Below are 26,928 nucleotides of genomic sequence, written 5' to 3' on the forward strand. Positions count from 1 at the left end.
TACTTTTAAAATAGTAACATTTTGAATGCAGGACATAGTATTTTTACACTGTGGTACTTCTTCCACCACTGGCTGGTAAAGTAGCCTAATAATGGGTGTGGCATCCTGATTTTCTTAATTCTTACAATACAGCATAGTACAAGTCGATTTTGTTTAATCATAAATAAAATAGAAACTTAATGGAACTGCAACATCCCTGTTGTAAAAACAGCGTCGCCGTTTTTAGTACTAGAAGTCGATGGTCCAACCTAAAGCTCAGAAGTCGGGGTTTACGAGGCGCACTTGAGGGCAACACAATAAATCTCAACGAAGAATGTCCCTGCGCATCTACTCCCAGTATTAAGGTCAGCCCTCCAGGAGGTTCTGTACGTGGCAGCGACTGAAACCCCTCTCTGTCCTACTCATAACCCCGAGGTACCAAGTGAGACAGCGTCCCCATACCAAGGAGTGACGTGACTCTCTAAAACAAGAGATTAAAGGTAAGATAACGTTAAATGTCGTGTCTAATTAGCCGCAAAGCCCTTCTCCACATCTCTGTCAGGGGGCTGAATCGTTGAGCTCGCGTGCCTACCGAACATGCTGGGATGGTTGTCAGTAACTGGCTCCAACAGGTTATTTTAGAGGGGAACCGTGTTACCAGACACCCGCGACCCTGTGGTACCAAGGAGGTAAAGCAACAACAGCGCGTTGTCTGGCGAGGTCTGTGTTTGTATGCGATACGTTGGGTACATGTAATGTAATACCCCGCGAGGCAGTCGGGTTACAATGTTTCTCAGGGGAAAGCTGGAGAAAGTTTTGAAACTTTGCGCGAACTTTCTGGAAGAGCATCTCAGACGGTGACATTATTTAAGTAGGTTACGTTCTTTAAAGCGGACTGTGACACGGATTTTTGCATTGTTGCTCAGTAAATAGAAATCTTTGCACATGCAGCCCTCAGTACAGGCTGCAGGACCCTAAGAGGTGAAGTGTTGGGAATTTCTAGAAACAACTGTCTCGTGCTGACGTCACCGGGACTGTCCAGCTGGAGATGATGAGCAGACCCGGGATCAGCAAGGCAAGGCGCAAGAGTTTCTCCAAAGTTTTGGTGCTGCTCATAATCGGTTTTAACCAGCTGTAGTTCAGAAAAAGCCAGGTGTAGTCATCACGCCAGAAAGAAAACCTGTTTTTGTTTGCTCTACTTTCTACCAAAAGAAATAGTCCCAATACAAAGTGTGTCAACAGTGAGGTCTGTGGATTATCCAGAGTTATGGGGACACTGTCTTTGGAAAGAGATGTCGCAGATTTTATATGATTAATCACATCAGAAACCAGTAACAACCAACTCTAGAACTGACCGTTTTAATTTGAGCGAATTCAAAGTAGCTCGACAACCAGCTGCTCATCGTGTTCAAAAGGTTATTTCATAGATAAAACGTTCCAAAAGAAAAGACACTGGCTTTGTTCACCCTCTGCAAATAGCTCATGATGTCAGTGTACACACAGTCCCGGGGTAAAGGGTTGTATGCGTGCCAGGTGAGGGATGCCCTGCAGTGATTTATGTGTAGTACAATTGCAATAATTGGACGTGGCAGCCATTGGATTGGGTATAAATGAAAGGCAACAAATGGGGGGATGCCATAAATCTGACAGCAGTAATTGGGCTGTGAGGCAGGTGACATGCACGCTCAAGCGGATGATGTCTTGCAAGATACAGCCGGAACAGAACTGCTTTATTAAGTTATGTGAAAGCACTGATGATATTATCTTCTTTTCCTTATGTAAGCTGCAGCCAGTGTCCAAGCCTGGTTGTGTCTGTCATAAATATTGAAGCAGTGTCTGTCTAAATGCCTGGGTGATTTATATTTATTACAACATATGTGTCTTTGTTATTAACCATTATGTTTATGAGCCTGCAGTGTTTACATACCACAGCAGTCTTTTGGAAGTGGATGGTGTGTTTGCCTACTCCTGCACATTTAAAAGCACTGCATGTGTGTTTGCGTTAATGTCCATATGGATGCTTGCTTATGTAAACCACAGTCTACCTGCCACGTCAGGATTTTTAGTCACATTCAGGGGGCAGGGGAGAACATTTAGAAATGGCTGTCCTTCAAGATAAAATAGGTCTAGCCTATTTTTAGTTGCAGTATGGCTGCAGATTTTTTTTTTCCAGTTCTCATTGCATCTGAAACAAATTTGCCTTAATGTCAACCACATATGGTCAGCAGAAATCTTGGACTTGGATCTTGGAAAAAACGTTTTTAACCCTTTGCCATACACTGCATACACTCTACATTACATGAGATTAAATTCATTTGGCAGATGCTTTTGTCTAAAGCGAACTACAGTAAGTGCATTCAAACTAAAAAAGGAACAAGGGCAGGGTGTTATATAGTTTACAGGGTCATCTAAACTGCATCGGAAATGCTCACTTCCGTTCAGTCAGAGCAGGGAGAGAATAATGCCAATGTAAGTAGTATTTCTATTGGTTGGCTGGCTGTATGAAGTTGTGAAATGGCTTGAAAACTAGAAATGATGTTATTCACCCCTCGTGATGTTTAGTGGAAGTGAAACTCAAAGCAAATTTTGGTGCACTTAGTTTGACTCTGCCTAAACAGTGAGTGGACTGTGGTTAGAGTGAATCTGGTGGTCACTACTGATACTAAGCAGGGACCAACCATTCAGGACATCTGTTGTCTTATCAAATAATGAAACACGATGTCACTATCCCGTCGGCAAGGCCAAAGATCCTGAATGTCACATCATCTGTAACAGCGTTATTTTAATCTAGGTTGAGTGAAGTCTAATTGAGGAGGAACTATTCTTGTTCTGCTCACTGTGTAAGTTGAAGTGCACAGAGCAGCTGCAGCAATGACAAGTTTCATGTTTGAATCTGAAATTGTTTTGTTTGCTGGTGAAGAGGTGAATCTCCCTGAGTCTGACAGGCAGGGACTGTCTGAGCATGTTCACGGCCTGTGGATACAGTGTCTACATGCACATACTGTATGTGGCGTGTTATGTAACATGCGTGTATCACTCTGCACACGTGTGTTAGGATTTTCTGTATTTTGCCTATGCCTGTGTGTGTGTGGGGGGGTACATGCCAGTCCAGCTTACTGATTAACATCAGTCGGAAAAATACCTGTTTAGCATCAACCATTTGTTGTTTATCTCAGTACACCGCTTACAGGTTCACAGTGTGGAAAACAGTTGGCAAGCACCTTGTCTATCTTATGAGGACTTTGGTGTTCTGGCCTGCAGCTCCCATTCTTCATTAACATAGCTGGCTGCTTTCTTACTCCCGACTAGTTTTATCAAAATACTGGAATTTGGGGTTCGCTGCCAAAATGTAACGTAGAAAAAATGTCACGACACCTCGGCAAACAAGAGAAGAGCCTCAGAGGAGGGTGTGCAGTTAGAAAGTCTGGCTTCGTTGAGTTAAATAGTTCCATATTTTGTTCTGGGAACGACTTTTAGGTGCGCAGAGACATTCATTTTTGTCAACATCCCTCCCTCGCCTCCCTCAAAAGCCAGGCTGCAGTTCAGTCTTCCCTCATTCTTTTCCTTTTTGTCCTCGTCTTCTTTATCTTAATCTTCTTCGTTTAACTGTCCCACTTTCTACACGTTAAAGTTATTCTGTAGATATGATTCTGAAAGGCAAGTTTAGTTTGGAGAACATTTCCTGAAATTATTGAAAAAATATTGGCTTTGGAAGAAGTTTAGAATAGGTCTTTTGCAACAATATTGGACTATTGCTCCAGTTGTCTTGACAACGCTCTCCTACTCACATCAGCCCTGGTACTTTTTGCTTTTTGGTGTTGCTCTTGTTTGCATTTCTTATGAGATTATATTTTTCAAACTGTCTGGGAAAAATGAATGAGAAAGACATACGTTTTTATCTGCTTTTCCTCAAAAGCGAAAAAGAGATGTAATAACTTGGTGTTTTAATAACTTCCCTCAGTTGGCACTTGTGTGACCCAAGACAGCTGTTGCTCGGACCAGCCAAGTTTTTCTCTGTGGAAGTGATGTTGAGCAGAAAAGAAGAACAGGACAACTACAGATGTTTAAAATTGTACTGTCAGAGTAAATGATTGCTCCTATGAAGCCCCTGCCCCACTGCAGACCTTGGATCCTAACTGCTTTGCCAGAGAGTGTGATACTTTGGTTTCTTATCTCTCTCATTAAGCCACACCTCCATGTAAAACAGCAAAAGTCTGGAGAAACTTGAACCCAATAGTTGGCTGGAGATGAGCTCATGTGGTTTGTTGTCATCATTCAATCCAGGCAAAGTTTGCTACAGCAGAGCGTAACGCTGACGCTCACTTGTAAACCAATGAAGGAACAACAAAAGTTGTTACAGTCACTTAAAAATCTTGTTTAAGGTACAAACAAGAAGCCTTGCAAACCAGACCAGGAGACCTGTGTTTAGCTGACTGATTCAGCTTATGTCTGCTCAGAAAGTTCTTTACAGGCTAATATCTCATAGCAAGAACTTATAGGCAACACAACAAATGACACAACATTGATGTTGAAGAAAGTGTTTGCTGCAGATAAAAAAAACCCTGCAAGCTGATACGCTTTAAAAGCATCATCAACTTGATCAGGTGCAATGTGTACATTTCTGCTAGTACAGAATTAAATCAATACTGTCTTATTTTAAATTTGTGCTGACACCCACAGCTTTATTTAATACACTAACAGCTTTATTTAATACACAGAACACAGGTCTGCAGCACAGGAAGAAGTGTGGCACTGTATGGGTCTATGTTGAAAATACAGCCGTCTGGTCCTGTCCTCTCATGACCTTGCCATGTCATATCCTGTCCTGTCCCCACATTTGCCAGAAATGCAAGGTGAGGGTCAGGACTTGGGAACGCAGGGTAGTAAATGTAACAGGCCTCTTTCCAGGAATGTGACATGGGTGTTACAGCCTGCAACAACAGGCAAGACTGTGTTTGGGCTGGGTAATCGCACAGGCTGTAAATTACAAGGAGAAGGATTTGGTCTTTTCATTAGGACTGTGGTAATAGTAATGGGCTGGCACTCATTAAGTAAACCAACAGCCCTCCTAGGTAACCTGCTGAAAGCTAAGTTAGCACTACCAAGAATACGTTTTTGTGAGACTTGAGAGTTATTTATGAAGCTTTACTGTCACTGTCAGACTGTACCGTCAAAAGCAACACTTAAACACAGGTGAAGGCTGAAGATATTTAAACGGATGCAAATGTTATTAGTTGAATGTTAAGAGAGTGTTTTTGCAGCAGAGATAATTTAGGCAATGCTTTGGCACTGACGTTGTGCACCCAAGCCAACAGACTCACAAGGACCATGCATGCATAACCAATAATGTCTTTTAAATAATCATGTTGAATAGTGGAAGATTATTCAATGTGCACGGCATAGCAGCTTGTTCCATTTTGTAGCTGTGTTTTCTTGTGTTAAATTCAGTGTAATTTGCAGGGATTTTGACAAGCATGCATAGTTTTATATATAAAAGGAGTATTCAATCACAAAATCAGTCAAACGAAGCTTAAGCCCATTCAATATGTTTGAGAAGGCTTCATTTAAAATGTAGCATTCTTTTTTCTACATCTGTGGAGTATGTAAGCATGTTTCTCCTGTCATTCTCCACCTGCTGGCAACTCCAAACAAGTTAGGACAGCTCTGCAGCTCTCCTACGTCGTGGAGGAGACAGAATGACTTTTATATGGTGAGAAAACTGATGCTGCTGAACTGCTTTTACTCCTAAGCCAAAAAGTAACACCAAATATGTGGATTTTGGTCCAGTCCCATTTTGAAATGTTTGATAAACACAGACACTGACCAATATACCTACACCCAATGTGGTACATTCCAGCAAAATAACTATAATTGTAAATGTTGAACTGGGTTAAAGAAAATGCAAGACTTTACACCAAAATATAAGTTTGTTGATCAAAATGCTTGTGAAGTTCTCTGCCTTTTTTCTTTTTATCCCCTCTTAAGATTTATGTGTGATATAAAAAAAACACAATTTTAGCTCAGGACTCTCCCATCAGGTCATTTTGAGTTTGCCCAGATTTTCTTGCAAGGCTGAAACACACGGGAAAGCGAGAATTAGAATTCACAGTGACTTGCTGTGTGTTTTAAAGCTATTTCACAGCCCTTCACCAATAACACCTGATGTTGGTTAGTACCATATGGCGTGGTTGTCTTAATGTTTGCCTTGTTAAAAGGATCCATTTGTCACAAGTAAGCCACATTTTACCTTCCACCATGTATGTTTTACTTTATAAAGGATCCACTGAACTGCCAGATGACTGTTGTTCAACTGTTTTTCCCTGACAGTTTGTCTTGGAAACATGTTATAGGTGTTGATGGTTCATTTGCTCTTGGACGATGATGTTGATGCCTTAGTGTCTCTTTGGCTTAAGGCTCAAACTCTGTTTCTGCTCAGTTACTTTGTCATTACTTTGTCAACAGTAGAAAGTCGACTTGTATTTTGTCGGCAGGTGTCTTGAAAGTGAAATTATTTCTTTTTCACCTGGAGCAGATTCCTCACTGAGTTATTACTACACTAACAATTTAAGCTGCCAATTTTCTGCTTCAGAACGTCTGTCTCTCTAAGCCTTTGATTAGATGGTGGTCCATTTGGAAGTATGAATGTATGTGCTTGTTTTACACAGGCAACAGTAAACAGTCATCGCTGAGAAGTGATGTGCTGAAGCACAGTTAGACAAAATCCAAGAGGAGAAAGTGGAGTAGTGTCACTTTTCACCTAAAAGCACAAACAAAGCTCGTCTCAGTGCCGCTCAGAACAGAGTCTCGGTCATTGTCCTGGCTTTACAGCTTCAGCTCTGTTGTTGACTCTACAGTAGCTAAAAGTCCACACAGCTCATGCTGCTTTTCCCTAGATAACACTACAATCTATTTGATAGGACAAATATTAGTGAAGGAAATGTGGCAACGTCTGCCAATAAACTCAGAAACAATAGTCTTTACACAGCTGTTTGAATTGAAACTGACTGATTAATAACAACAATCAATTGGTATTTTTTCAACTTATCAAAATAGTGGCAGACGATTGACTAATCATTGCAGTTCAAGCCAAATAGATCTTCAAATGTCTGTTCAGCAAGTGAAGGATATAACATATCCTTGACTCGAGGTTACCATTTTGTTAGTTAGTTTCTGCAGCGCAAACTCTGCTTTATAGTTCTATTACAAGGGACAGTGAGCTTTATTTAGTCATGGCATTAGTCATTAACATTTTTCATTAGGCATCTGGTGGCCATGTTGAACTCCAGAGTAGAACAAAAAGAGAGGAAAATGAACTTCTACTGACCTTACACGCACCAGATGTTTGGACATTGTGCTTTGTGATTTTAATGATATACATTTTGTTCTTATGGCTGCGTCTGCCAGGTAAAAGTTATAGATACAGTCCATTTGTTTTGTAGATACAGAGTGTTTTATTACAAAGAAACACTATTCTCTTTCCATGTTGTCCTTCCTTGTTCTGTCTTGAGAACTGGGCATAGAGGCTATTTAATAGCCACTATTATGACAGCATGCCTCCCAGCAGGGACTAGTGACTCATTTATAGGAAACTTACTGGAAACTTTGAATATTGTTAATCCATCATGTAATTCAGTGTGGAAACGCAGCATCACTGCATAAACTGTTGACTCGGGGTAATGCAAACTGCAAGTTTATTTAATGTGTGGTTTTAAGGGAAAGAAAGACAATTTGAGATTGAATTACTGTTTGTCAGTTTTTAGTTGCCAATATGAAAGAAAAGCACAGTGCCAATTGTGGATGGATGGATTATTGAATAGAGGCACAGCTGGACTTTTCCACAGCTTTTGTGGAATGGTGCTAAGAGAAAAATAGGACTGTTTGCAAAACTTTATCCATAGATTTATACAGACAGCAAGTCAGAATGAAGAATAACCAACTGTTTAGCTACACATGAGTATTTTGCAGCATGAAAATTAGCTTATATTGTATAACTCTATTGTAGCATGATGTGATTATGTTTGTCCTTGCAGGTTATTGGAAGAGACAGAATGAGGAAGTTCCTGTCTTACATCCTCTGGGCTCTGCTCTGCTGGTGCTGCTGCAGGACAACGCAGGCAGAGATCTTCACCTCCATTAGTAGGTTTAAAGAGCTTTTCCTCCCGTGTTATTTGTGTTTGTCAAATTTACAACTCCACAGGGTACCTTTAACTAGGCCATTTAATATTCGTTATTGGGAAACTGAAGCTTGTTTTGCTGTCACACTCACACTGTGGAAATTGCCCTGAATAGGAGCATCAGCAAAGAGCCTCATGTAGAAGAGAAGAGAGTTTAGAGCTCAGGAATGCATGCTTTGCCGTATAAAAAGCTTTTAGAATAGATGAAGGAAGTGGCTAGGAGGCCCATAAAGTAAAGAGTTTATTTTGAGACACTCTGAATAACTTTTAAGAGAAATAATTGTGGTCCACTGATTCCTTGAATCAAATCTATAAAAAACAAAAAATGGTTTAGTTTTGTGCACAGTGCAGAAACACAGTTAGCAGGTTAAATGAAGATCTCTTGACCCCACTTCAAAAGAAACAGCAAAAAGTACCCTGCAAAATCACTCAGCCGGCAGCATCTCATGAGAACAGTCACTTCAGTCTCATTGATTTACTCCACTTAACTGGTCAGTTATTCTCGTTGTGTGCAAAAACAATGACAGTGTTTCATTACTCCTCTTCCCTGTCAACCTCTGTGAATTAATCATGGCTGAGCGTTTCCATGGAATTGTTCATGATGCATGCCACACCCCAATCGTCCCTTCCAAGGCTCATGGATGAACGCCCCGCTGTATGTTTGCTGAGTAATTCTATATAATCAAAGCCCCACTGTTTGCGGCTGAGGATTTATTTTTATCTCAGTGTAAGTGTGAGGCAAACAGCGTCACCAGAATTACATTTTATAGGCCTTTAAAGCAAAGCACAACAGAGGTAAAAGCTGTCAGAGGGATTGTCAGTACTTTTTCACATTACAGTAGAAGTGTTGCTTGATGGAGTCTTGAATTAGAAACAGGTAGATTTGTCCAGGAAATAATTCACCTGCATATAACATTGAATTAGCAGGAATAATTCTGTAGCTTTCTGACACTTTTTGAAGTGTGTCTGTCTCTCTCTCTCTGCAGGCCAAATGACAGATCTGATTTACACAGAAAAGGAGTTGGTCCAGTCTCTGCGGGAATACATAAAAGCAGAGGAGTCCAAGCTTGATGCTGTCAAAAGGTACATTCAAACCCTGTGACTTAATGACAACCCAACTGTGAACTTTGAAACCTGTTCCTCGCCGCTATCCCCATTATGCTTCATTTGTGTTATGTAGTAAAACAGAGATACCATGGTAACAATCTTGAAGAATATCCCTCCTTGTGGATTAAGTTGTCAAAATCATCTCAATAGCACTGAATGAAATTATAAATATGAATAAGATCTGTTTCATTAACAGTCAACAGAACTGTGGAAGCGCTGCTCAGTGTTTCTAACTTGCATTACCCTGCCAGTTCCAGAGCTATAAAGTTTTCATTTAATTTGTACAGTAAATAGTTTACATGGTGTAACACAACTTTAGTCTCTTTTTTGTCAACACATTTTCACCAGCTTTTTCATGTGAATGAAAAAGAGCAGAACATTAAGTAAATGTAAAGTATTAGTTAGAATGAGTACAATGCCTTTATACTGTATGTTTATAAGATAAGATGAGATATGATAAGATAAGCCATTATTGATGATTGAGGGGAAATTCAGGTGAAGCAGCATCACAAGGACAAATATGAATACGGATAATAGAGAAACGTTCAAGAAAATATAACTATAAGATAAAAGTTAGAATAGAGATAGAAATAGAAACTATACAAGAGCAATCAAACTCAAAAGCAGTACACATCTCAACCAAAGTGGTGTGTTTCGTAGCAGCAAAGTAAGCAAAATTTAGTATATGTAAGAGTAATATGATGCCATCAGCTATACCAGAATAGACCCGGAAGTATATTGTATGATTAAGGAATGATTAATGATTATCTGTACAACACTTGGTCTGTCTGTCTCTTAGCTGGGCCAACAAACTTGATGATCTGACCAGAGTGTCCACCTCTGACCCAGAGGACTACCTGGCCCACCCAGTAAACGCCTACAAACTGATGAAGAGGCTCAACACAGAGTGGTCTGAACTGGAGAGCCTGGTGCTCCAGAACCCCTCTGATGGTAAGGAAAGGAAGGAAGGAAGGAAGGAAGGAAGGAGGAGTGGAGCTTGACAAGATTTTGCTTTGCTTGGAGCACTGATGTTCTCTGTGTGATTAGTTATAATACATGTGCTTTATTAAAACTGATTCCTGGAGTATCTAATGATTCTGATTTTTTTGGCCACATGGGTCTGTTGCCTGACTGAGAGTGTACACACATTTGCTGCAATAACAAGCACAGATTATGTGTTTTAACCTGTGTGTGACAGCTCAGACCAAAGCGTACCAAGAAACTTGGATTATTTTCATCCAGACTCTTTTTCTCTTTTCTCTCTGCATTAATTAGTGATACATTTGGAAATAACTGTAAATTTCAACCAGATCAGACACGTCTTCGCATCAGTTCACGCTGCCTTAGCCCAAATTTGCATCTGTTAGTATGTTAATCCTTGCCTTTCCATTTTACATATTTTCCAGTGTATAATGCATCTGAAGGGAAGCATTCACCTCTTTTTCTATGGGGCTTCTTTCAGCATGAGCAGAGAGCAAGTGGCGAGCGTCAAATATAAAACCAGTGCGGATGTGAGCAGAGTGATTACAGCTTTGACTGCAGAGTGGAAATTTCTGCCGAGCTGCTCCGCTCAAATACAGAGTCTGTCATGTTTTCACTACAGCTGTTCCTCATCTCTGCATATTTTGGCTATGTTCTCCTTTTGTGTGTGTGTGTGTGTGTGTGTGTGTGTGTTTGGACCTGAATGTGTGTACGTGTCTAGGCTTTAGTCCATATCTGTGTGAGGCAGATAGAATCAGCATGACTTGTGTTGTACATGGAGCAATGAGTCAGAGAGAGGCTGGATGTAAACCATATAAACATAAGTAGATAGAAAACATACAGTATTTTAATTTAGTTGAATGTTTGTACTTTTCTTTACATAAAAGTTAGTGTTGTAAAGAGCATTGATTTTGTTTTCCTTTATCCATACTAATTTTCCTTTTTATGCTTTTGCAACACTGATGTATTCACATGTCATGTCAGTAAAGAAAGTTAAAAGAAAAATTGACACTCTTACATGACACACAATATAGGCTCATTCATCTAGATTATAGGTGCCTCCGCTGAATACCACAGAGCACATACAAATCATACAAAATATGTAATCATGTAATAATGTCACATCTGCCCTTTGGAGTTTCTTTTATAATTTCTCAGACTTTACTGAGCAGCAGATGGTGATATATGATGTGTAGTGATGAAATACGGAGGACCACACATGATAGCATTTCCCCCCAAAATGTCATTGATTGGTATATGCAGCATGAGAAGGATCATGTTGGTCATTCAGAGGCTTTAATTATTTACAGAAAGTCCAGAGCTGCTGTGGCAGGAAGGTTTGTACTGACCGAGGGTTATTATCCTGAATACATCAAAGATATTGGCAAAAGCTGTGGTACCGTTGTTTTCGTGACTCATTTTTGCTGAAAACGCATATCGAGAGAGGGGAGGAAAAAGAAAGAGGCAGCAACAACAGAGACAAGCAATCACTAGAAGCAAGGGGATGATTTGCAGTTTTATTGAATTGATTAATTAAAATCAGTGCCAGAGGAACATTGGCTCAATCTTAGGAAAATCGTTAAATGTATTGTTCAAAGTAAAGAGAATAATCAAAGTCAATCAAAGGAGTTTAATGTTGGTGTGTATGTTCTCTCATCACGTTTGTTACTATATAAACATGCAGTATATTTAAACATGGCCTCAATGTAGCTGTCCATTGAATAACTGTTGTTATTGTTGACTTTCGATTTTTTTTAAAGATTATAAAAATGTGATTTGAATCTACTATATTGTTACTGTGAATTGATTTAGCTTTGTGTTGCTAAGTTATTGCAAAGTTGAACATTAACATGCTGGCTGTCATCTTTGGATTAATTTGGTGAATCATTGATTGACTTAGAATTAGTTTTTTTCATTCTCATCAACATCCTGACATTTCCAACCTAACTTATTTCTCTCCAGGGTTCATTTCCAACATGTCCGCACACAGACAGTACTTCCCAGATGAGGAGGATCAGACGGGTGCAGCAAAGGCGCTGATGCGTCTTCAGGACACGTACCAACTGGATTCTGAGGCCTTCTCCAGAGGAAAGCTGCCAGGTAACTGAGGTTTAGAGAAAATGAATGTATTAAGATGGGCAGAGTAATGTGTACAAGTATAAAAGAAAGAGAGGAAGTCAAACTGGACCCACCCATAATAAAATAAATGGTGTGTTTGTTTGTGTTTAAACGACTCTCTTTGTGATAAGCTATTTGAGTTTTGGACCTCATGACCGAGTACATTTTTGCACATTTAGGTCATCCTCACTTCTTGAATAGTTAGGGATTGAGTTTAAAGTTAAAGTGTCTGTTAGTTTAAGGTGAGTTAAGTGTAAGGTTGTTTTATGGGCCTTGATTAGATTTAGGATAAACCTACGCTGCTTAATTATAGTTGTCTCATACACAGACACATGTTGAATTCCTCAACCTCAAGTTCAGCTTTATTTGTCAATACAACCCTTCATCACAGTAAGGTTTCAATAGGCTTCACATATCTAACCTTCACCATGGTCTTGTGTTATAATGCTGCTAAGAGTTGCCAAAGTCAGACATTCTCAAATTGTACACATATTGACTTTAAAATCCTAAGTAATCATAAATCCCAAGTTTATCATAAAGAAAACAAGAGGAAGTAAACTATTATAATATTATCTTATTATAGATATGTTGGTTTTGGCCTATACTGTATGTTGCCTATTAAGGGACAAGAAATTGTAGTACTGAATTATTTTTCAACTGTAAAATGTTCTGCTCAGTACATATCTTGTACACAGTTATTTAATAAATACATTGATAAGTTAATTAAAGGGAGTCCGATCAAAATTTTTTATTAGGTTAAAAATTCTTAGGAGTTGTAAGGAAAATGGATGAGCTGTGTTTGCAAATTTCACCCTAACCCCTACTTCCAAACCCTGGTAGGTTTCACTACAATTAAGAAAAAAACCTTCAAACATGATCCATCAATGATGAATAAAACGTGGTAAACTGAAACAAACATGAATAATCACAGTACAATTTGGTCAGTATTTAAATTTAATGCCCTAGGTATGCACTCCAGCGCTCTCCTGACAGTGGATGACTGCTTCGACATGGGAAAGACGGCTTATAATGATGCGGACTATTACCATTCTGTGCTGTGGATGCAGCAGTCCTTGAAGCAGCTGGATGGCGGGGATGAAGCTGTGGTTTCCAAGGCGGACATTTTGGACTACCTCAGCTACTCTGTTTACCAAATGGGAGACCTACCTCGAGCCATTGAGCTGACACGGCGGCTGGTGGCTATTGGTAAGATGCAACATACACAAGTGTACAGACGAAATATATAATAAGCTCAACACTGGACACTAATACACATTACACATACTGTCTCATTCATTTCTCTGAGTCAGCCTCATTATTTGTCTTTCTTGCTACCATAAATAATGGGTGAATGGGTTCATGGTCTCAATTTTAGAAATCTAAAATAGCACTTTTGACATGTTTTTAAAGAGCACTGTTGAAGTTTTCAGTTGCCTCCCATAGCACGTACAGACACCAGTTAGCTGACCAATACAACCGCAGTCCTCCACTGTGGGGTAATTGATGGGTTGTCTTCCTGCTGTCTCACTTATCACTGCAGCGTCCCCTCCTCTCTCGCTGTGCAGTGGTGCTCTGTGCTTGCCAGGCTAGCAGGGTGTAGTCCTTCCAAAGTAGGGGCCCATAGTTTGCAACTGTTATTTTAGTCTCTGCATCAAGGGCTGTGTTGACAGCTGCAGGCCATCTTTTTAGAGCTGTGGTGTGCTTGTTTACAAGTCAAGTGAAATGAATTGAGGTAGAGCAGATGTAGCAGACATAGACCTACTCTGTGCCATCAAGTGCTCCAAAAGTAATATGATTAACACTGAAAATTCACATATAACAGCTCATGCACACATAAAAAAAAGAAAACAGAAAGAGTAAAGGATAAAGAAAAGAGGCAAGGTATAGTTCAAATTGGAAGTGGAAGTGCAGGAAAAAGTTGGAAACTGTCGTCACACTGGGCAACTGCCAGGACTGAAATTGTGTAACTAAATCAGTATACTGCAACACTGTTGGAAAAGGGCACACATACTCATTTGTGTTGTTTATTGTGTCTCCATCTCAGCGGTCTGACTTTGTTTAACCAGGAGGCGCAGTATTTGGCTAATAGCTCTGCTCACTGAGGATTCAGTGTATTTCCTCAAAACTCCACAGGGGGGTGTGCTCTTCCTACTATCCACTATGTAATTGCTTCAGGACCTCAAACACTAGACACTGAAGATTTACTTTGCGGGAGGAAGTATTCAGATCATTTACTTAAGAAAAAGTTGAAATACCACACCATAAAATACTCCAATACAAGCCTGCAAGTAAGTATAAGTATCAAAAGTTAAAGTACTCATTATGCAGAATGGAGCAGTCAGCGTGATATTATTATACTATTGGATCTTTATTATTGCTGCATTAACGTTGGTCTATGTGGTGCTAGTTTAACTGCTTCATATACTGTTGGGTAGTTTAATCTATGTCAATGCATCATATATTATAAACTGATCATATGTTTTGTATTAATCCACGAAGTAACTAGTAACTATAGCTGTTAAATGTCGTGGAGTAAAAAGCAAAATATTTCCCTCAAGTAATTGACTTGAGTTCATTGAAGTTAAAAGGTGAAGTCCACAATGACTGTTTACTGTAAATGGCAACTTCCATTGTAGTTAATAGTTTTGTCTTGAATTAAACCAGACAGGACTTGGTCAGTAAATAAATGAACGCTTAGAAAATACTATTCAAGATTCACAAAGCAATTCTTTTTCTATTTTTTCATTTGTGTTGACTAGGAGTAATAACATGCTATTTGCACGTATGTTGTCAACAGACAAAACCTTTTAAAGTGAGGCAGTTTGATACGTGTCTCCTCAGCTGTACAGGTTATTACACTTCTCAGTTGAGATTTGAGTCACCAACAACACTTTTTGTCTTCTACTGACAGACTCCAGCCACCAGAGGGCAGGAGGAAACCTCCGCTATTTTGAGCGGTTACTGTTCAAGCAGCTCAGTGAGCTGAACCAGGCCTACCAGCCTGCCTCTGAGGAGCCCATCCAGCTGGGAACGTACAGCAGACCTAAAGACCACCTCCCAGAGAGAGAGGCCTATGAGGCCCTCTGCAGAGGAGAGGGGCTCCAAATGGTGAGACATGAAGGGCAGGATGTAATGTGAAGACCTGCAGCAGAGAGGCAGTCAAAATACTGGATCTTTTCATACAAACCTGAAGTGTTAATGTTTTATTAAACCTAAGTACCTGATAGTTTTATTTTCTGCTGTAAGTGAAGGTTTATTTTCATAACAACACTTTTGGTCTAAATGAATTCAGAATAGTCGGATAGATCATTTTGATATTAGTTGTCTATCTAATATGATAAAAAGCAGAGCTGAAAAACAGGAAAAGTTGCCTGCAAACAAAAAGTGTCACGTTAGGCTGCTTTCCTTATGCTGTATTAATACAAACAACCGTCATTAGCCAAGGATTTTCACAGTTACAGCTGCAACAATGAATCAAGAAATGTATTTAATATTAAAGAGCAATATACATGAACCTGCAGTACAGTGACACCCAACACATAAAACAGCAAACTTGCAATAACTGCAGACACAAAGCCTACCTTCACCAGGCTGGAAATGTTTATAAAAACACATGTAAACACATATGTTCAAAGATCTGTGGCTTGTTTACTGAATCTCTGCAGACCGTCAGAGGGTTAGCTGATAAGAGCTCTGTTCAGTTTTGAAGCTGGGAGGAGTTATACTGGGTATTATGTGACGTGAACTGTGGTAATAAACTATAGTTGTAAATTGTAAACAAAATTATAAAGGGGGAGGAAAAATGTCAGTCTAGACATGCATGTGAAATTAGATTTCAGCAGCAGGGGGTAGTCGAAACAAATCAGATTCCACCAAACACTTTCGGTATAGTACCCTTGAAACCCATACCTAACTGTAACTACATGTATCGAAACCCTAGATCTGTTTTGTGTTTCCACCGCAGATAGTACTCGTAGGGGGGGTTGTTACCGGATGGTAATAGCCACGTCAACTGCGTAAGTTTCTTGACATCATATCCAGCCCAACACAGTAAACAAAGGGACATTATAAAGGACATCATTCATGTTCTTTCTTCTCAGTATGTGGCTGTTAATTACAACATGGAGACAAACTTTGTTTGAGAAGAGGCTGCAGGCAGCAAGAAAAAATATTGCTGGATTGTGGATTGAGTCCTTTGTCACGCAAGAAGTGACGACAGTAGTGTTTCTAGCTCCAGTTCCGGGCCAGTGTGCTCGGTCAATGGAGTGGTCCTATTGGTGCCATCCACAACTTTGTCCAATGGAAACAAAAAATTAATCAAAAATGCTGTAATATGTTTCAAAAGGCTTTTTTGTTGTTGCCATTTTTGCATAGAATAGTTCCAAGTGCACAAGATGAAACAAAAGTATTTTCAGTAATTCAAAACAAAACTGTACATATTCACAATACACACTTGTATAAGATAATTACAGATAAAGAAATACAACAGTGCTAGTCAACTCTGTCTTCTGCATTTGGCCCAGTTGTCACCTTATGTCCTCTCCTGCAGTACACCTGGTAAATAATCTTTTTGCATGCCTGATCCATCCCAATCTTCTGCAGATATGTCCACATATCTAGTCCAGGAATGCTTGTTAGCAATTGTAAAAAATACTGTAAAATGATGGACATGAGCGCTTTCATTTCTTACCTGCTCTTTATAGTGGTTAGAGTCACATGAAAATATATTCACAAATGAGACAAAAGGTTTATTATTTTCTGATTATTCTTTATATTTCACCAGAACGAAGTGAGGCGCAGCCGTTTGTTCTGTCGCTACCAAGACGGTAAGAGGAACCCCCGTCTTCTGCTGAAGCCCATGAAAGAGGAGGATGAGTGGGACAGCCCCTGTATCGTACGCTACCTGGACGTCCTGTCACATGAGGAGATTACAAAGATTAAGGAGCTGGCTAAACCCAGGGTGAGACGAGCAGCAAAAAATAAATCAGAATCAGCTTGGGGACTAGAATGATTGTGAAGCATTTGAAGCGGGGGTGGGGGGGGGCTGGTCAGCACAGACTTTCAGACAGGAGGGTGACACACCGTCTGGGCCTGGTGCCTTCCTGATCTTCTGTTTCTAAAAGAGCTGGCGAGGGCGTGGCAGGGGATGTAGTTGGTTGTTTCATGTCGGAGCGGGTGAGGGGTGTGAAATGTGGGGTCATCAAACCTGCAATAAAACACACTGAAGTTGTCGGCCAGTTGATGGCTCTCCACTGTGTGGGGGGATGGTCTCATAACTCCAAGAACAATGAGCAGAGAGTCTTGATGTTTGTGCTGATATAAATATATAAATTCTGCACTTAACACAAGACATGAGAGATTACAGAGAGGGAGAGAAAATTAGAGAGAGAGTAACTTAGAGTTACTTTTTTTTTCAATACCGATACTATACTTACTACTTATGGATTTCATTGTTTTTACAGTGTAACTGACAGATAAAGGGTCATTAATAATCCGTTGTATTGCGACAAACACAGCCAACCCACAACAAGTGGACTTGACAGTTCAGTTACAAAGTAGTGTATCTTCACCTTGTAAATAGGCCAGAGAAAGTTATTTACCTTGCATCTTGCTTCAAATCCTGCCTGCTCTACTGTAGTTGTAGGCTGGACTCTCAAACAATGCTCACAATGTGAATTTGCCTGGTCAACTTGATTTGTCAGTCGTTGAAAATATACAACATGTATGGTTTTTGGTGCATTCCTCTAAGAAAATGTACATGTGAATATCTACTGTGTTTAACACATAGATGTAATCACAGCATTGAACATCACGACCCCAAACAACAACATATTTAGTTATTCTAAAGCTAAATAAGACAAATACCAAGAAGAAAATCCATTGCCCATGAGCTTATCATATCAGATGCCGATAAAGTGCAGTTTCTTTTTATTAAAGACACATTCAAAATAAACTGTACAGACCAAGCATTCTTAAAAGTCTCAAATAGAATAAGAAATAGATATTCAGTATATGATATTTATAGTATAACATTAATGGGTGAGCGTACATGAAAAGACTTTTGTGGCACAACATAGATATACCATACATAAGAAATATGGAAAGAGTGAATAAACTGATGGGTAATGTTTCTGATGACAAACACTTGTTTTGTTTATTTCTCTGTGTTCTTTTTGTTTTTTAAGCTTGCCAGAGCGACTGTCCGTGACCCCAAAACAGGCGTCCTGACCACAGCCAACTACAGAGTATCAAAAAGGTAACTCTTTCATTTGCATTTGCAGTGTAAAACAAGGTACGCTAACCGTTTACTGTATTGCGTTTTTGTAATTATTTTGAGTGCCTGGAGCAGAAAATGTGACAGTTTTCAGATGTGCTCAAACTCATGAGAAAATAATGAGCCTTATATAATTTATAGGCCTCTGATAAAATTACTGTATACAGGACTGTAGTCTGTAGTCAGCAAAATGCAAGTAGGTTGGATCAGACAGAAATAACTGTTGGCTACAGGTGGCAAAAGGTGAACAGGTTTCTGGTAAGGACTGATTGCTGATTAGGAGCAGGCATCATGTTACCTGCGGCAGAAGAAGTCAAAAAATAAGCTAAAGAAGTTACATATCCATCCAGTGTTTATGTGTGTGCATGCATGTGTGCAATGTACTATGTGCTTATACATGCACATGTTTTCGTTTTTTCAGTGCATGGTTGGAAGGAGAGGATGACCCCGTCATTGACAGAGTCAATCAGAGAATACAAGACATCACAGGCCTTACAGTAGACACTGCAGAGTTACTACAGGTAATATAATACATACTACAGAATTACATTAATTACTACATCATCATGTCACATATTGTACAGAAATCTGATATCCCCTCTTCTTATTTTATCAGGGATAATAATATTCACACTCATAAGTGATATACACAGCATTTATCTGAGAGCAGTGTGTCAACAGTAGTACAAAATATGTAAATAGAGCAAAATAAGTGGACAAAAAGACACCACAAACATCACACAATAAGACAACGGATTACATTATATCCTGCCCACAGAAGGAAGGGGATTAAAGTGATATATAGGCTATATATATATATATATATATCCCCTCTGTCCAGGTTGCTAACTATGGAGTTGGAGGACAGTACGAGCCACATTATGACTTCTCGAGGGTGAGTTCAAGTGAGTGTGTGAGAGAGTAAGTGTGGGTGTGAAAATTGAAGTGACATGACTTGACAAATTTGCCTTAAGGGGCTTTACAATCTGTACATCTTTACGACACCCTATATCTTTAGACCCTCGATTCAGATAACGAAAAACTAAACTTCAAGAAGAGAGACAGAGGAGGGATCCCTCTTCCAGGACGGACAGACAGACATGCAGTAGATGCTGTGTGTACAGAATAGACTGACATAGTAAAAATACAATATTGAAAATCAGGACGACAAAATTATAGATAGATAGATTGTCAACATATATGAAGAATATGGATCAGGGATCACGTCAAGCAACTTCCAGGTGCTGCCAAACAGACCTGAGCCCACACGAGCTCCTCCCCACCATGGAGGCCCATCATGCACACCATTCACACAGGTAGGAGAAACAAACACACTGAGGGAGAGAGAGACAACCACACAGAATTAGTGTAAAATCTACGGTAGGATCAGGAGGTATCCATGGTTGTATTGCTGGTAACAGTGCAGTTGGACTAAAGTTTATTTGAGATATTTCTAGTTCTGCTGCTTTCTGTGTAACTGTTTCCTTCCTCTCCTTTTCCCCAGCAAGGCTTTAAATTGTCTTGTGTGTAAATGAACCAGGTAACTAAGTGAAAGCTGTATCCTTCTTATTTCTAGAGACATTTCTCCCATTTCAACTTGTTCTAGGGACAGTGCAATCTTTTCCTGGTTTGCAGACTGTTACTACTGCAGCAACTTTTCAGTTTTGTGGCAACTTTCCCTTCTCCCATATTTTATTATACAGTTCATGTAAGATGTCTTTAGATGTCTCACTAGGAGGATTTATCATAGATTTGGTCTTTGCTTGGTGAAGACCTCCTCGTTTTCATAAGAGCATGATTCAGTCTATGAAAAACGAAAGTGATATTAAACTTTGTTAAATCCACCACTTATCAAGCACGCTCCTCTTCCTAAAGTATTCCCAAATGTCCCTGACTTGTACACTTTGATGTTAGCTATGTTCCCTCTGTGTGTTGCATCTGACAACCATGTATGCATTTCATATGATCTATAGCTGTATGAACTATGTTCATGTTTGTTTTGTTACTGAATGATTTATTATATATATATATATATATATATATATCTCATCATTGCAACAACAATCTTTGTTTGTTATTGTATCACTCAGCCGAGGTTAAGAATGCACAAAATGGTGAAGATGATTCATGGTCTTTATCTTCTGTGGATGCCCTTTAAAGAAAAAACTGACTTTATGATTAATGCATCTTCTGCAGTACAAATTGTGTAAAAGTGCTCCATGTTATCTTCTTCAAGCATATAATTTAAAGCTATTGCTTTTTAGCTTAGATTAGATTTTATTTGCTGTGAGTGTAGTTAGTGCCCTTTGCGGCGGGCTCCTAGTGCGAGTCTTTTTGGTGATGGGTTAAATGTTCTAAACATCTGTTGCAGCGCCCTTTTGACAGCAACCTCAAGGTCGATGGAAATAGACTTGCTACCTTCCTAAATTACGTAAGTACATGTGTGTGCCAGCGGGCAGTGTTTTCATCATGTATTTTCAATTTTGAATTTTATCTTTGTAGAAAGATGAGCCTGATGCTTTCAAAAGATTAGGCACTGGAAATCGCGTGGCAACTTTTTTGAACTACGTAAGTACGTGCATCCAGTCGCCGTTGGTTGAAGGCCGGTCGTGGCAGTCTACGCCTTCTTCTATTTTTAGCTTCATGGGCATATGCATAAGCTCTGGTTCAATCTTGGACTTGGATTGATTGACTTTCATAGAGGCTCACTAATTGGCCTGAAGTGTGGCATTACAGTCATATAGTTAAAAATCTAGAATTACTTCATGTAACGGGGCAAGAGGCTGTAATATTTCTACCGATCTTTGGGAGATAGTGCTTAACATGGTGCAGGGTAAATATCCGATCACCTGGATGACTTGCTGAAGTAGACAAACATCTAAAAAATAAGTTTTTCTGTCAATCAGTTCCAGAACATATTGTGGAGAGTTTGGTTGGCTATCCCCCATTAACACGCTGATGTAGAAGCCACTCTTTATTTTACCCTTGCTAACACTGGGTTGCACAAAATAATATTATACTCAAAAAGAGAGAAAAAAAAAATGAGGTATGTCGTTGAATTGTCTTTCTCAGATAAGCAGTGATTGATTGAAGTTCACTGTCCACCCTGGTGCATGAACATAGGATGTGGACAGGATAACAGTAGGAACAGGACAAAATGCAATGAAACTCATGGTTACTGCAGGGAAATTATGGCCAGGCAGCAGCTAAATACTACAGAAATAAGATAACACAGTTCAATTCATGCATGGAAACAGAAGGAGTTTTAGATAATAGACATCAAGTTTGACTCATGGAGAAACGTACTATGGGACGCTACTGATCATCACAGCTAAGTAACATGATACAGATGAATTTCTTTATCGAACAGTGTGATGAGATTGTGTGTGGGATGGGTCACTTTAATGGACGACCATATTTCCTTTTCTTCGGTCTTGTCTTCTCTCTCTGTAGTGCACATAGCAACTTTCTTACACTCCACTGTTGTGTAAAAATGTGTCACGTGTCATTTAGTGCCCTTCAGGACCTTCACAGAACCTTGTTTTTTTATCATATAACACTCCAAAGCAATGATTTGGATTCTAATGAGCAACATGACATAACATAAAAACATTTAATTTGTCAGTTAAGTAGCATCCACTGGTATTTATGGGTGTATACCCGTATTCTCAAGGGATATTATTTTCATTATTATTACATGTGTTTCACTTAAAAGGACAATCTTTGAATGTTGACATTTCATATTTTACTTTGACAAGTAAAACAAGTATGTTTTGTGAAGCCACAAACGCAGTTGTATTATTTTTTTAATGTACTCTTGAGAATTGTTGAAGACCAGAGTGTATTCCATAAAGAAAATACAGAGGAAGTCTCCACCCAGCTTGTTATGTTTTCTCAGATGAGTGATGTCGAGGCAGGAGGTGCCACGGTCTTCCCTGACTTTGGAGCAGTAATCTGGCCGAGAAAGGTAATAACAGCAGTGTGTGTGTGTGTGTGTGTGTGTGTGTGTGTGTGTGTGTGTTTCTGTGTGCACTTTTGAGTGGATGTGTGTGTTGGTGTCAGTGTAATGATTAATGTGCAGCGACTCAGTAAGTTTTATTTTATTTAAGACCTGACAGACTGAAGATCTCACTGTGCATTCTGTTGTAAATTAATTGATGAAATTGTTTTTACTTTCAGATATATAGAAGTTTTACAAGTTGTTTTGATCAGACGAATATTTTTTTTTTATTGGCTAATCAACAAAGCCATGGCAATGTAAGCTCACAGATTGTAGTTTACTGTTAACTGACTTTTTTCACATGTATGCAGTTGTGTTTTAATGTTTTGGTTTTTTTTCATCTTTTTTTTTAATACAATGCTTATTTGCACGTTTTCACATGTGTTTTTTCATTTCACTATTTATTTAACTTTTTTATCAATTTCGTGTACACTTCCAACACAAACCTCGACACAAAATATAAGCTACATCTGAAATTACATACACCATCCAGGATGGAAAAGGAGCAGGGAGAAAGAAAATAACATAAAAATGAAATAACAAATTGAGTAATGGTCTACCACATATGCTAATGCTTTTAACAAACTTTGTGTTTGGGCCCCTTGATGCACACCTCAAAAGACACACATACACAAGCAGTGACAAAAGACTAAACACAAATATTACTCGTCGAGCTCATATCGTTCAATTAGTTGGTCTATATTTTCTTTGATTGAATAATAGTTGAACAACATTTAAGATGATTGACTCCACACACTGAAATACACATCTGCGTTAATGTATTATGTGCACACTGAGTTTTAAAGCCACACCTCTACACTGTAACTTAAGTATGGTAAAGTAAGTGAGAAGTACAACCTCTGAAGTGCCCTATAGTCCAACATATACTTTGCTTTGTTCACAATTGCAATACTTTTGGACAATTTTGACTTTATGTAAGCTATGTGATGTTTCCAAGAAGGCGTATGGTCTATAATTACCTCTAGTATTATACTACTCTCTTTTATTGTGAGCTTATTTTCAGATGTATCTAAATATTCATTGACGTTAATAACATTTGCATAAAGCCATCTACATTTGAAATAAGTAAAAAGTTATCTGGCCGCTTTACATATGCACTAAATTGATGGTGTAATGATGATCATTGGTGTAATAATTGCAGCAGCTATTGATGCTGTTCAATACATGGCATTTCAGGATCGACATCATGTTCAAAATCATACATGCTCTTATAGAATAGCACGTGTACGCTTGTACTACAATTGACCTAGGATGTTCTGTCCCATCCTCAGCCCAAATGCCAGATGTGTCCTTAAATTTTAAGTTCCCCTCTTATTTCCAATTTCTCACATTTGTCAGTCATATTTGCCTCATAATGTTCATATTCAGTAGATCCTCAGATTCCTCCTGGGGAAGATCTTCACATTTTACGTCCACTTGACTTGACTGCTTTTGTTGCAGTACGGTCTTGTTATGGTTTTTCTTTTTTCAGTGTGGCAAGCAAGAACATAGTTGGCAAGCAACCATAAGTCTTGAGGAACATGTGGATCTGTATATAGCTGCTCTCAGCTTGAAGCCAACGCTGCTCCGAGTCGTCTTTATTCCAACATCTGTTTCATTGCTTGTTTGGTCCTAATGTTCCTTCTCTCTTTTGCACATTTGACGTTACCATAAATTTTGCATTTGTGTTATTTTTCCACAGGGAACGGCAGTGTTTTGGTATAACCTGTTCAAGAGCGGGGAGGGAGACTATAGGACCAGGCATGCAGCCTGTCCTGTCTTAGTAGGAAGTAAATGGGGTGAGTTAAAATTCAGATTCATCACAATTAAGTATTGATTGGGATTAGAAAACAGCTACATCCTGACTGGGTAAATAAATAATCAAAGTCATAATAATGTGTTCCACAAATTTTGTTCGTTTTGTAAAGACAATTTGCTTTGAATCATTCATTTATATAACAACATTTTGTAAAATGATATGATTTTATCACCCCAATATGATTCTATAGAAAGTCAAAATACTGGTTCAGATGAGCCCTTTTTGCTGCATATTAACAATGATAAATTCTATTTATGATATTCTCCTATTTATATGGTGGCCTCAGCACTGAGTGTGGCACTGTGCAGCAGTGCTGTAGTATTGGACATTGTTGCAATAATTTAAGGTCCAGTTCTCTTGATATTTAAAAAAAATCTAATTTCACTGTTGACGGTGGTGAGACCCAACTTTATCTCTGTTTAAAAGCCATATGACCATAATAGATAAGCAGATCTCACAAGCTGATTTTAGCATAGTAAAATGTTGAAATTATTGTATTCGGTCCTCGAAGGCCAGCTGGTGTCATTCTCTGATATTCAGTCCATATTCTCAAGTCTTTTATTTCATATTCTCCTAATAAAAATCACATGTGAGCATCATGCTTGACTCCCTAAAAGCACAAAAATCCTAAAAATGATTTTCACACAGATTTTAATAACTGATTTTTAATTCTCACATAGTTTTTAGTATTAAAATAAACACTGAGAAATACCCACATTGTTTTTTAACAAATCACAATAAAAACCTCTACAAACAATTGATACCCTCACCATAAATTAAAGGAATATGGTCACATGTAAATGTTTGTTATTCTATTACACAGATGTTACTCAACTGGTTCAGCTGTTTTTTTTCCTGTTTTGTCAGTGTCAAACAAGTGGATTCACGAGCGAGGACAAGAGTTCAGGAGACCCTGTGGCCTGACAGAAGTGGACTGAAGTTTGACCCACACCTATGGAACATGCATACACACTCACACACACTCAGTAGTGCCTTAATTCTGGCAATGATGCAACTCACAGACATGTCCAACACTTTAGCGTTCTCTCCCTCAACTTGTCTACATGATCGCTACATGACTTATGAGGAAATAATGGCACTAGTGTGTGGGATCTGGCTTCATAATCTCTTTTCTTTTTGTACCAGAAGATACAGAACTCAGTTCTCCATCATGCATCCCCACTCCACCCCCACTTAATTAAATAACTGACTTCAAGAATTTAATAAAAGCGTGTACTGTAAATAGACTTAACTAATGACATTTAAAAGAACTCAAAACTGGAACAGTGCAATCTTGGTTTGCCAGTGTACACCCATGTAATAGTCATTTGAATCCAATTCAAAATTCAGTTACTTGTAGATCCAAATGTGTGAACCCTCCATCTCTTTTTTTTCCACTGATACTGAAAACTACTTGTTTTTCTGTCAGATGAACTGTTTGTACCACACACTGCTCCCTTAAACTTAAGCGAAGTTCAGTTAAAAATACCAAAATGAAAACCTTTCCAAGTGCCGCCAGAGCAGGTTATTCAGATTTATTTCAACGTAATATGCACATTTCTTAAAGAATAGGTTTGACTTCCATACATTTAACATATTTATGAATAAGAAGCAGCAACCAAGTGAAGAAAATGTTTGATGTTTTGATAAATAATGAAAAATTTAAAACTGTTTATGGTGACTCAGACTTGTGGATCCAACTGTAGACTTTGCACCACATTCAGACATCACAAACTTCACCAGAGTTGTCTATTACCTCTGCTACGTAACGCTACAACATGAAGGACTGAAAACAAGTTCATAAGTATTTGACTGCCAACTATAAGAAATGTCATGTTGCAAAACCTCATTGGCTGCACAATACAGCTGTGGGCTGGTATTGGCTCTATTTAGAGGTTCATTTGGGAACTAGTCAAAGAAAAACAACTTCTCTCGGCTGGTTATTGACAATAAAAATAGAATTGGCTTTGCTGCATCTTCATTTCTAACAGCTTTATCATGTTCAAATTAAAATGGCGTCATACTCCTGTCACTCCATTCTTTTATCATTTGCACCAAAAGTGTTTTATTCTTCTTCAAACCTGACAGAGAAATACATTTCCTCCAAATCATGTCCATGATGTTTTTATTTATAGTGTTTAAATTATTACGCTGTTACATTGTGTGCTCTTTCTACAAGATGGCAAACAAGCAAGTCAATAAACAGTGTCTTTATTAAAATGTTTGTGTCTTCATTCACTATTTCACATGGATTCTCACTCTCACTCAACATTTCCTTATTACCCAGGATGATTTATCAGACAGAGACTCAACTGGATCTATTCATTTTCTGCTTCCAGCATTTCCCTATGAGTCCAACAGCCTTTGCTGAAGCTTAATGGTTGTATTGGTTTTTAAAGGACCATACCAGTGAGTTTACAGGTTTGTATATGTGTGAGATATATGTGATTTGAAAAGTGTGCAAAGCTTAAACTCA

General features: G+C 38.8%; 1 protein-coding gene across 1 annotated transcript; it reads left to right on the forward strand.

Moving 5' to 3' along the window:
* Positions 1-446: 446 nt before the first annotated feature.
* LOC139295005 (prolyl 4-hydroxylase subunit alpha-2-like) lies at positions 447-26,672 on the forward strand. The gene is made up of 15 exons (XM_070917050.1): positions 447-479; positions 8,010-8,115; positions 9,140-9,236; positions 10,060-10,211; positions 12,204-12,341; positions 13,326-13,565; positions 15,271-15,467; positions 17,143-17,319; positions 18,545-18,615; positions 19,055-19,154; positions 19,475-19,528; positions 21,136-21,201; positions 22,532-22,600; positions 24,336-24,432; positions 25,320-26,672. The coding sequence occupies exons 2-15, from the start codon at positions 8,028-8,030 to the stop codon at positions 25,388-25,390; spliced, it is 1,617 nt and encodes a 538-aa protein (XP_070773151.1). The 5' UTR covers positions 447-479; positions 8,010-8,027; the 3' UTR covers positions 25,391-26,672.
* Positions 26,673-26,928: the final 256 nt, after the last annotated feature.

This window comes from Enoplosus armatus, chromosome 13, assembly GCF_043641665.1.
Source record: "Enoplosus armatus isolate fEnoArm2 chromosome 13, fEnoArm2.hap1, whole genome shotgun sequence".
In the NCBI taxonomy this organism is placed as follows: Eukaryota; Metazoa; Chordata; class Actinopteri; order Centrarchiformes; family Enoplosidae; genus Enoplosus; species Enoplosus armatus.